General features: G+C 37.3%; 1 protein-coding gene across 3 annotated transcripts; it reads right to left on the bottom strand.

Moving 5' to 3' along the window:
• Nucleotides 1–581: 581 nt before the first annotated feature.
• LOC124873280 lies at nucleotides 582–11833 on the bottom strand. 3 transcript variants are annotated; one of them, XM_047373807.1, is made up of 15 exons: nucleotides 11473–11832; nucleotides 9416–9598; nucleotides 9135–9209; nucleotides 8532–8647; nucleotides 8109–8274; nucleotides 7880–8005; nucleotides 6931–6974; nucleotides 6772–6853; nucleotides 6441–6655; nucleotides 4693–4873; nucleotides 2545–2628; nucleotides 2097–2242; nucleotides 1702–1943; nucleotides 1493–1602; nucleotides 582–1205 (listed from the first exon to the last, which is right to left on the bottom strand). In XM_047373807.1, the coding sequence occupies exons 1-15, from the start codon at nucleotides 11602–11604 to the stop codon at nucleotides 1023–1025; spliced, it is 2085 nt and encodes a 694-aa protein (XP_047229763.1). In that variant the 5' UTR covers nucleotides 11605–11832; the 3' UTR covers nucleotides 582–1022. The 3 variants fall into 3 exon arrangements, with proteins under 3 accessions (XP_047229763.1, XP_047229762.1, XP_047229764.1); XM_047373806.1 differs by having other exon boundaries at nucleotides 8109–8277; nucleotides 11473–11830; XM_047373808.1 differs by having other exon boundaries at nucleotides 1065–1205; nucleotides 1709–1943; nucleotides 8109–8277; nucleotides 11473–11833.
• Between the last annotated feature and the right edge of the window lie 74 nt (nucleotides 11834–11907).

The following is an 11907-nucleotide window of genomic DNA, read 5'->3' as shown; positions in this document are numbered from 1 at the left end:
TGGTCAGAATATCTTTACCCAGAGTAAGATACTGAACAATGATTTTGTTTTAATATCAATCGAGGTCTGGAACAGAAAACCCAGAGTTTCCCCAAATTCAAGGTTAACTCAGAGGTTCCAAATAACCTACTTTATAGAATACCATAAGAGCTGTATTGTTTAAAGTTCTGAGATTTATTCAACAGCAATCATTAGGCCTCTCATGATCACTATACAAAGTATTTAACTCCAAGTATAAAATGTTATATTTTTTTTTATCTAACGTTTTTACCTGTAAATATAATATACTATTCTGTTAGTCCAGAGTTTTATCATTTAGTTATGTTTCTTCTCATTTTTACAGATATAAAACATTTTAAACAGATTTTGCAATGATTAATTTCAGAAAAAAGCACAACACCACTTTTGTTCAGAAAGACTAACTTTTCATAATATTTATTCTAATATACGTTTTGATCGTCTATGGATCCACGCTATTTAAAAGACAGGCTCATTAACATCTAGAGGGCTTCTAACTTTTTCCAGTTTTGTCATTTTCACCTGTAAAGTAAAATTAAAGAATCTGTATAAACTGCAAGTCATTTAGCTTCATTTTACTTTAATACACATTTTTAAAACTTTATTTAGCATAAGCTTTGAACTGCAAACAAACATAAAAAGGATAAAAATGTTCCATATAACCGACCATCTTTAAAAGCCTAACTGAAATTTGTTTTTGGGGTAAGTCATCAGATTGCTTATATAAATGAACAAAATGTGAATGTATGTTTATTTTGTAGATGCATGACTTGAATTCTCATCTATGGTTTGTTAAAACGCCAGAAAATCCAAAGCAGACAAAACACAAACATTATGCCACCTTGTCAATAAAATACATATCTCATATTTAAACAAACATTCTAAAGCTTTTGAAAAGAAATTATCACATAAATTACAGTATGGGAACAGCTGTTAAAACAACACATTAAATTATTTAACTTACAATCTTCAGCCCTAAAATATCTTTTTGGGTCTTTTTATAATCATGTCACAATTTCTTGAGAGATTTTATCTCCATCTGACTGGAGTCTTAAGTCCAGAGCTCTGTGCAAGGCTCTATTCAACACCACCAGCAGGTCCAAGGCTTCTGGAACTCCTCTCGGCAGGAATAGCTCCAGAGAGTCCTCAAAAGCGTAGGGGAGAATCATGTCTGATGAGCTTGTATCCTGAAAAATGTATTCATATTAAGGAAAACTGATAGAGATTTCTCTATAAGCTGAGACACAAGAACCATGTAAAGGAGTGTGGCAGGCTGCAAAGGTTCACATGTTCTCATAGGGTGGAAGGCATTATTCTAGTGAGCATCATAATTTGACAGATCATAAGGTGTTTAGTACCACAGCAAGAAGGCCACTTACTCCCAGTAATATTAAAGGGAATGGGTTACAGCAGAAACGTGAATTTGAAGTTGAAACAATCCAACCAATTTCATGATCGTCCAACAGATACCAACCTGTGAGTAAAAACGCAGGGAGATCAGTTTAGTAAAACCAAGCGGAGGCAAGTGGTCAGCTCCTGAGATGAAGAGGAGGAGGTCTTCAAAGGAAAAATATGCCTCACCATCTGATTCAACACAAGGAGGAAACTTACTCTTTTAAATGTCATCTCAGCTCAACGAGAAGAACCTTGGGTATTTGTTTTTTTTTTTTTGCCTGCACTTACCACTGACCATGGTGAGGACTTTTTCCCAGTGAGCTGCTGTGGCTTCCTCAGCTGCCCTTAACTCAGAGTCTGAATTACTGAAGCAAAAAACGAAGAGCTGTTTGAAGTCCTCCAAGCTCAAAGCTCGCTGCTCTTTTCTCGTCATTACCGGCAGAAACAGCTCCCAGTGTGATTTTACCATATCCCACAATCCCCCACAGCTGTTTAACCCCTCAATAAACTGGGAGATCATACTGGCCACCCTGAAGATCAGGAGATAGTCAAAGTGTGACAGCAGCAGACAACCAAACATTTTAGGGTAGTAATCTAATATTCACAACACCACATAAAAGGATCAGACTATCAATAGTTAAAAACTGGTGTGGTTGATGTACAGTAAACTAGGTGTGGCCCACCTGTGGTAGATGTAGTGTTTTACCAAGCGGGCATAAATGGCTGGTATTTCATTAGAACAGGCCAAATGGATTCCATGGATTCCACAGCATGACACCCAGTCACACAGACTGGACGAGAGCTGCTTCTCTTCAGTACAATTATGCAGCTGTTAGAAAGCAGATGAGCATAAAATAGTAAGAGAGAACAAAGCATAGAGCAGGTATGACCAGTCTTTAGAGGTTGCAGAGACAAAGACAAACATGGTTACATTTGTAAAGAAAAAGTATCGATCATATTGTGTTGGGTTGCACCTAAACAAGTGCAACCTCACAATTGTTATTGATGTGCAAACTGAGCCTTTTATTGATGTTTTCATAAAAAACCTATGAAATAAACTAGCATGAAACATCAGTGTGCATCAAATTAATCCCAGCAAGGTACAGGGCAGGTCAGCAGTGTGTGTTCCACCTCTTGCAGACGGAGTTGTGCTTCAGCATCAACAATGTCCCTCCAGTTAAAATCCTCCAAAGATGGACTTTGGCAACACATCAGCTGTGGGAATAAACAAAAAGAAAACAATGACGATAAGGTTACCGATGTTTTAATGCAAGTCTGCACTGCTGCAATGAGTCATGTAATGATCTGCAGTTAAGCTCTGAATAAATAACGTGTTTATTGTGTCAAATCTTTCTTGAAATATTCCATAAATATGATGCATGTTTTTCCAAATCGTTTTCAGCAAAATAAAGTTAAACTCGCATCATATGCTTTATTTTTTCATAGTTACAGCCCTGCCGTTGGAGTTCACTTCCTAATTAGTTTTATGCTGAATAACAATGCAGCAAGGTTGAAACAAAGAGTGAGTAAACAGATCCACATCTGGTTCATGCGCTGCTAAATGATCCAATAAAGGAATATTAACTGATCAATACGGCAGGCTGTCAAAATGAAGCAGGGAACTTGAAAGATTTTGAAATCTTAAAAAAAATATGCATGTAAAAAAAAAAAACATCTTTTGGCAGCTTTGTGTCCCCACCCCCAACATGTTTGGACATATGGATGTATAATATACATTTTTACAACTTTGAACATTTTAGAAAGGAAAATAAATATATTACATTGAAGACCTTTTATTTTTTTCATGCAAAATGTGATCAAATAGGCATTTCTGGTGAGGGATAAATTAAGACACTCCTATATTTGTTCACATTGAAAATGGCTAAAAAATTACACAAGTGTATCACATCTGGTGCACATGAGAGCATGGTTACTCAGCATTTTGAAGGAGGATTACCCTGATTGGACCTCAAATATTTAATTTGTTTTCCTGACTCTTGAGGTAAAAGTGAACCCTATGGTCAGACTGAAAGAGCTATCTGAGGCCTTCAAAAAAAGGCTTTAACCACTGTGTGGTAAAGCATTTCAGGGTTCCTTAAAAAAACAAGCAAAAAAAAAAAAAAAAAAACAGCCATTGCACTATCCAGAAATGTCTACAAGTGAAGGACACTGAAAACTGCCAACATCTGGCTGTCCAAGCAACTTCACCCCAAAAGTAGACTGCAAAATGCTAAAAGAAGTCTCCAAACCCCTGAGAATGTCACCATGGGACCTACAGAAGGCTCTGGATGCTGTTGATTTGAAAATGCATGCCTTTAAAATCAAAAAGAGGCAGCACATGTTTACCTGTTGTTGGAGGTGGGCCGAGAGAAAACTTTAGGCCTCTAAGAAAAATTGAATTATTTGGACACAAGAAGAGAGGACATGTTTGGCATAAACCAAATGCAACATTCCAGGAAGAAACCTCATACCAACTGTGAAGCATGGAGCTGGAAGTGTCATGATTTAGAGACGTTTTGCTGCAGCAGGACTTGGCCAATTCACCATCATAGTATCCATCATGAATCACATCAAATGGGGCTTGAGAATAATCTGTCACCCACTATCAAACATTTAAGCTAAAGCAGAACTGCACCCTGCAACATGACAATAAGCCAAAACATAGCAGTGAAGCCACCATGACTTGAAATGGGCAGTACACGTAAGAAACCCTGCTAAAACGTTGCACCTGAAAGTAAAGAGTATGGTGAGTGTCCTAACTTTTTCCCCAGAATACACATTTTTTATACATCTTGTGTTAAAAAATTTTTTTATTAAATGAATTTCTTTTCAAGAAACAAAAAGGTGATTAGATATCGATATGTGAACTGAATATTTACCGGTATGCCCTGTTTTTTTTTGTTTTAAACGTGTATATATGTCTAATAAGTGCAATTTTATATACATTTTATTTAACCAAGTACAGAAATCTGGAAAGCCAATTTATTTTATGTTGTATGGATTGAGAATTTAGATAAAAGGTATTACCAAAATCAGATAAATTGAAGTCTGCCACCCTCTAAGTGTCACAGTGAGGTATAACTGTTTGAAAGCGGTCATTAAAAACAAACAAAAAAGAAAACATTCAACCACCTGACCATTTTCCCACAAGTGTAGAATTGATGTTCATGAAAGTAAACCTTAAAACTTTAGGTTTTTGTGTATAGTTTCAGTTTTCTCTAGATGTATATTCAAAACCATACACAATATAAAAGCACTCGTTCCTGTTGAGCAACCCACCTCAAAGAGTGCAGGGTGTAGACAGCATGGTCCAGGTCCTCCATGAGCCAGTGACCAGCCAATGAGAACGCCTGCTTCATAATACATCCTGTCATCTAGAGCTGTGAGGTCATAGGTCAAAAACAAACGTTCCTGACGGCCCTCAAAAACACAACTCTGCTGCAGCTCCAGGAGGGTCAACCTGTATAAAAGGAAATGTACTATTATGCATTATGAAAAAAGTAAAAGGTTATTTCTATAGCACCTTTAACAGATATCACAATGTGCTTCAGAAAGGCAAAGCAATTGAAACACAGCACACATTAGGTGAAGGCATTTCTGAATAAAAATGTCTTTAGTTGTTTCTCAACAAGAGTCTGTGCAGTGTAGGGAGAACAGGAGCGCGTTCCAGAGCGGGTTTTAAAACAGATTAGTGGTACTGCCAACAACATTTGACTCGAAGACATCAAAGTCCTAGACGGAGATACAAAAGTTCCTGAATGTATTTAGGGGCTTGGCCTTGGATGGCCCTGAAGGTTAAAACCACAATTTTGAAATTAATCCTGAAGTGAACTGGAAGCAGGCAGTGCAGGGAGGCCAGAACAGGAGTTATGTGTGCTCTTCTGTTCGTTTTTGTCAAGAGCCTCGCTGCAGCATTCTGCACAGACTAAAGGTGAGCCAGTTTTTTACTGTATCTTAGGAAGCAGTTCAACAACTTCATGGCTCAAAGACTTAGGAGATATTCATCTCCATCCAGCTAGTGATGAAGTGATAAATCAATTAATTGCTATAATTAATCTATTTAATTGCACAATACGATACATTTAAGCTTCTTGCAATTATTTTGCCCTTGTGTAAAAATGCTCAAACTTGTTGATTACGGCCGAGATTTTATACTTTTGGCTCACATTTTTGTGTGTGTGGTTTTCTTTTTAATATATAATTGTATTCCCTTCAAGTAAGTTATTCCAAATGATCATAGGCTATCGGTCTCAAGAAGGGGGAATTTTCATTGTAGCAGTTCTACAACACAGAAACTAACAATATTATACTAAATGGTTTGCTTTTGTGTAATTCTGCTTTAAACCACAACATCATTTAGAAGTGTCTAGGCGTCTTTCAAAGGGGTTAAATGATAATATCTGATCTTAGGATGACAAAAGAGGAGTTTAATTAATCTATGCAAAAAAAATAAAATATATAGAGGTGAAGAAACGTGTTCAGAGTCAGTGGCCCTGAGGAAGACACAGGAGGCATAGCTGGAGGTAGTGGAGATAAGGATGTTGAGCTTCTCTTTAGGATTGACGATGATGGATAGGATCAGGAATGAGTACATCGGAGGGACATCTCATGTTAGATGTTTGAGATAAAACCGGAGAGGCCAGACTGAGATGGTTTGGACATGTGAAGAGGAGGGATAGAGAGTACATCGGTAGAAGGATGTTGAGGCTAGAAATGCCAGGCAGGAGTCCTAGAAGAAGACCAAGGAGGAGACATATGGATGGAGAGGAAGAGGACATGAAGGCAGTGGCTGTGAGAGAAGATGCAGAAAAAAGAGACAGATGACCCACTGTGGTGACGCCTGAAAGGAAAAATTCGAAAAGATTATATATATCAATTTTTAAATGCCTGAAGAAATCAATGTTTCTGTACAAAGAATATGAAAAGCCATACTGTCTGCTTTTTTTCAACTCTGTTTATCAGTTAATTGTCAAAACTGCCCTTGATTTCAAACACAACTTCTGTATTATCAATAGAATAGCCCAAACCTGAAGAACTCTCTGAAAGCTTCCTCATGGCTTTCCATCTTCTCTTCACTGAAGGCAATAACAGGTTTGGACCTGAAGCAGAATCCTGGTTTCCTCACCTCCTTCAGAGCACTGGAAAGGACATCATCTCTGCTCACCTTGATGTGAGTTTGTGCATCTTCACTTGTGATTTTCAATCTGAACAATTTCAGAATGGTGTCCAGGTTGAGTGTGAGCTGCACATGAAACACAAAGACTTGCAGAGAAAATGCAGAAAAGCTGCGTCTTTGTTTTCTTGACCAATCACAGATTTTACCTCAGTCAATTAAATGAATGTAAAATGGAAACTGACCCTTTCTGGAGCCCTGCAAACATAAGGCTGGTTCTGTCCTACCAGTGGACATTGACTCTCCTTGCTGGGCCCTAAATCCCTCCTGTGAATACATTCAGACACTTAGTCCAGCTGTTTGTGTTGTTCTTCCATTGCTCTTCACCAAAAATGTGCTCTTACCTGTTAAACACAGCTGTTTTATGTGGTGAACCTTCAGACTGGTCCTGTTGGGATAAAGATATATTCAAGTTGAACTATGTAGTGAAGGAAAATCTGTAGCTTGAAGTAAAAAAAAATATTTAATCTGTTTGATAGAAAAATATAATTAATTTTAATTCAATGTATTCATATAGCACCAATTCTAAACATTGTCTCAAGGTAGTTTACCAAAAAGTAAATCAGATAATTTGATCCCAGTTATCATCAATGGAGTCAAGTTCAGTTTATTAATTAAATGGGTTAAAACGTTTTCCATCTAAGGAAACCCAGCAGTTTGCATTGACTCGGTGACTTGATAAAATAATGATAAAACCATAAAATCTGACAATAAACCGAAAGCAGCTTGCAGCACTTATAGTTCCATCTTTACTGATGGGGTGCAAACTTTTTTGTGCATAATTTACAAAATGCTAAGGTGCTAACTAACCAATAGTCTAGCCAGGAACTGCTGTAAAATGATCTGTAACACAACCTGATGGTGTTGAGGTTTATGATTATAGCTTTATTCAGGAAACCAGCTTAATGGCAGCTCCAGTAATTGCAGGGTCATCTGAATAAATTAGATTATTATTGAAAAGTTCATGTATTTCAGTAACTCAGTTCACAGACTGATGTTTTCAAGCCTTTATTTCAGTTAATCATGATGATTCTTCGCTTACAGCTAAAAACATGACATTTGATGTTAGAATATTACATGTGACCAATGAAAATGTGGGTTCAATAAAAAGTATGTTTAATACCTGCTTAAAGATTGTTATTTTCAAAAAGTACTTTTAATCTGACAGAAACATATTCCGGTTTACTGAGATGTACTTGTATACTAGCTGACTGATCGAAGACAGAAACAACCTGCTGCTGATAGAATAGCAAGGAGATTTTAGGTTCAAACTGAAAGTACGTTGTGATGTACCTGTTCATAGTTGTGGTGACTAAATATATACAGAGCTCCATTTTCACTGATTCTGAGTACTTGCTCTCCAGTCCAGCCTTCTGCAGGGGTCTCAGGGACAAACAGCACCTTGGAGCTCCGCACACTCTGAAACCCCCAACAATCAGAACAACAGAAAGGTTTAGGCCTCAGGAGGAGATCTTTAATCTGAGAATCAAAAATATTTAGAGCAGAGCAACCTGACACAAACCTGTAGATATGTGAAGGAAATCCTTTGTCCTGATTTCTTTAGAAACTGCGATTGGAAAAGCAAGACCAAGCGATTCTCCATTTGATTAGCTGACCAGCTGGAGTCAACCGTGATGCGAGCCGTCAGTCCCACGTCTGCCAGAGCAGTTAGCTGTGGAGTCATTTGTCTACTGAAATATAAAAGGAACACTTTCTAAATGATAGTTTGCAGACATACATTAGTGCCAATATTTTTCTGTTAAGGTAACTTATAAGTTTTGATATTGCACAAATATCAAACTATTAGTTGACAGAAGGCAATAGACTGAAGTAGTGCTACAGGTGAATATAAATTAGGGCAACTAGTCTATAACATGTTTTTCCTGGACAAAAGTCTTTTTTAATTAACTGAAATAGTTTGAACATCTTCTGCGAGATGCCTTACCCCAGCTGTGCGATATAGTGTTCTCTTGGCAGACAGATCACATCTTTAACCACATGTCTGATCTTTTGTGGAATCAATTTCTTCCATTTAATATGATGAGCTTTGTTTGGGGAAGACTGAAACACAAAAGCACAAAACCAAGCTGTAGTTGTTTGATATATTTTCTGGACTATTTGTTTTTGTAATATAGATTTAATGCATGTTGTTCAGTACCCTCTTTGAGGATCATTTCTGCGAAATCACTGCGTTCTGTGCCGTTTGCTTGTCAGCATCACTGTATAAGCTCCTCAAACTTCTAGCTTTTCTATATGTTAAATTCATGGTCTTTTCAGAAGAGAAGAAATCTAAACTTACAGACTGACAGCAGTTTAAAACAAACGTATTCTCTAAGGTGACTGATTTGTGGTGATTAACTTAGAGACTTAATTTTTAGCTTTAACACGATACGTAAATGCAGTGGAGCTCAAAGTTACCTTATGCAGTAAGAAAATTACAAAATCATCATATGTTTTGTTTTTTTGAAATCCCTCAGTCCTGGATCCTAAAAGTAAAAATATATTGTGATTTAAACATGAGAATGTAACAAAACCTGGAAAGACCCACCTGGGAGGAAGTAGCATGATCGCTTGGTTTTATCTCCACCAGCTCAATGTCGGAAAGTCTGATAGGTGGAAAAGACTGGAGGAATAGGAAAGAAAAGGAGATTTAATGAAAAAAAAAAAGCATTGAGAAACAGCTGTCTAAATTACCAGCCTTTTAATGCATCATCTAAAAATATGTCTATTTTGGATAAATTCTGATAGCTTCTTTAAATAAATTTGAATAAAAGCATGAAAATTAAGTAATTCTTCATACAGTAAATAATTTTAGCCGTCAACGCTTACCTCCATCTCGATGTCTGTTTCATCCGTTATGTCAACGATGTGGGAGCAATAAAGGGTCTCCTCGCAGACAGAGGGTTTAGTTTTGGGTTCTGCCTGTTGCCGTGGTTTTATCTCAACTAGTGGATCTTCATCCACCTCGGGGTCAGGGGCCAGAGGGTGCTCCAGGTACCTGTACCTGTACCTCTGGGTTTATGAGGGGGAAAAGGGTCATGAGTCATTTAAGTTTAGTAGATTAATGATATTGAGCCCTAAAATCTTCATTCAACACCCTATCTAACATTGCTACACAACTTGTGGGAAAAGTTTAATAACCAAACATTAAACTTTTACTGAAGCAACGTTTACTGAAACAGCTTGTTTGAGAGCAAGTAGTTTTTCTTTTGCAAAAAGCGCTTTATCCTTTGGTATGGTGTCTTGTACTGTTGTTGACAGTAACAGGCATTAGTCAGTTATGCATGACTACATTCAAATGATCCAAAACCATAAATAACTGAGCATACCAGCATTGCTTCGATTGTATCAACACTGCAAAACCGAAACATTTCCACGAAGAAAGCTTGCATAAGGTTGCCCTGAGTTCAACAGAGGAATTTGACATTGATGAAGGAAACAGTAACCTCTGATGAAATTTTACATGCAAAAATTCCAGATAAGATTAAAACGAGTTAATCTAGATTACTTTGAAACTCAAGAGTCTCCACAGACAAGAAACCACGTTTATTTAAACATCCAAAATTAGCTGAATTATAGTAAATACATGAAATTCCACTTAGTCTAATTCAGCAGAAAGCCTAGAAATCTTTATTATTTGTTCTTCTCATTCAATTGCAAACAACAAAAATAAAGGATAAAAAAAACAGCACGTACACGTATTACAACCATTTCTTTGTACATATAGGTTAAGCAAGGGTCAGTGCAAAAAGAGAATTTATTTGATAAGCAGCGAAGGGGCCCATGTTACCATCCAGGACACAGCATTTCCACAACCTAACATGGGGATGAAAGCATCATGCTGTCTGGCTGTTCCTCAGCAGGAACAATGAAGCTGATCAGAGTCAATGGGAAGATAGATGGCGCTAAACACAGGGCAACGCTGGAAGAAAACCAGGTAGAGTCTGCATTTAGGCTTCAGACTGGGGCAGTGGTTTACGTTCCAGCAGGACAACACACTAATGAATACAGCCAGCTGTTAAATGGAATAGCTTTGATCATGTGTGTAAAGCATCCAGTGAAAGACCAGACCTTTAACCAACTGAGAAGTTGCTGCAAGGGTTCAATATAAATTCAAATCAATCTTGAAGACTTTTATTTGTAGAAAATTTCTAAAGCGCATGTATCGTTTTTTTACCACAAATAACTATGCACTACATGGTATTGTTCTGTCACATAAAAGTTTAGTACAGGTTTGTGGTTGTGAGAAAATGGAAAAAGTTCAGAGGGAATCAATACTTTTCAAGGCTCAGTAAGTTGCTGTAGTGGAACTTAAAATATCCAAAATATTAAACAAACGTGGGATTTTTTTTAAAGACCTAACGCTTATATATAACCTTTAACTCTATTTTGAGCCTCGATATCTGATGTAAATACGCTTTGAACGATAATTTGACTTATTTTGAAATAAAACGGCTTCACTGAAGCACTTTAAATGCCATTATCAGGTATCACCATGATATTTCAGGAGTGATTTTAACAACTGAGTTGGGCACAGTCATTCGAAGTATGAGGAAGTTCTTGTTTGCCAATTTGTGTTGTGAACTGATCCCTTCATGTGACTCACCTTAGATGAACTTAGTTGCAACTTAACTTGGATAAACAAGTATTATACTCATCAGCTGATGTTTTGTTGTTGATTCAGCAGAATTTAATCAATGATCACGTCAAATTGGCAACATTCATCAGGAATAACCACAGATTTACAGATAAGTCCAGATAATCTTTGGAAATGTGATGTATTGACTCCTAATCAAGAGTAAAGAAAGCATCTGGATGATAAGGGAGATTGAATTTTCTTTACATTAACTCATAAATTTGAAGTTGCAGCATCATGAAGAACATACCTGTTCAAAGGTGTTTTCCTCCTTTCTCTCCTGCGTCGTTATGATCACAGATTCTTCTTCTGAAGAGAAAAGCCTCATCTCAATGTTTTCTGTGTTGGCCAGCAACACAGACCTTTTGTCACACAGCTTCATCTTGTCCTTGTTAAAACTTCATATCCTTCACAGCTCCTTCTAGTTAAAATCTTCATCTGCCCCAGTTGACTTGTTCATGCTTTTAAGGTTTTAGCCCCAAACGATGGCCCTTCCAGGTTTAGCAGAAGGAAAGTTGTCCCTCTGCAAACATCTAACCATCTGAGCCCTCATCAACTCAAGCTGAGGTCTATCAGAGTTTAAAGGTCCGGTTTTACTCCCACTTCTGATTGGTTCTGTCCAGTTTTGGGAGTTGGTCATTGGTTGAGTGGTCTCTGACAGCTACTGATTCAGCCTTATCTACAC

This window comes from Girardinichthys multiradiatus, chromosome 9, assembly GCF_021462225.1.
Source record: "Girardinichthys multiradiatus isolate DD_20200921_A chromosome 9, DD_fGirMul_XY1, whole genome shotgun sequence".
NCBI lineage: Eukaryota > Metazoa > Chordata > Actinopteri > Cyprinodontiformes > Goodeidae > Girardinichthys > Girardinichthys multiradiatus.
This window is presented reverse-complemented; position numbering and strand designations above follow the sequence as displayed.

Bases quoted from the DNA above. Each gene is read 5' to 3' on its own strand.
- LOC124873280 (XM_047373806.1), bottom strand. From the start codon at position 11,604: ATGAAGCTGTGTGACAAAAGGTCTGTGTTGCTGGCCAACACAGAAAAC. The intron at 6,975-7,879 runs GTACATCACAAC...TTATCCCAACAG, and splicing joins GTCACCACAACTATGAACAG to GACCAGTCTGAAGGTTCACC. The intron at 1,206-1,492 runs GTTGGTATCTGT...TACATTTTTCAG, and splicing joins CCCTGCGTTTTTACTCACAG to GATACAAGCTCATCAGACAT.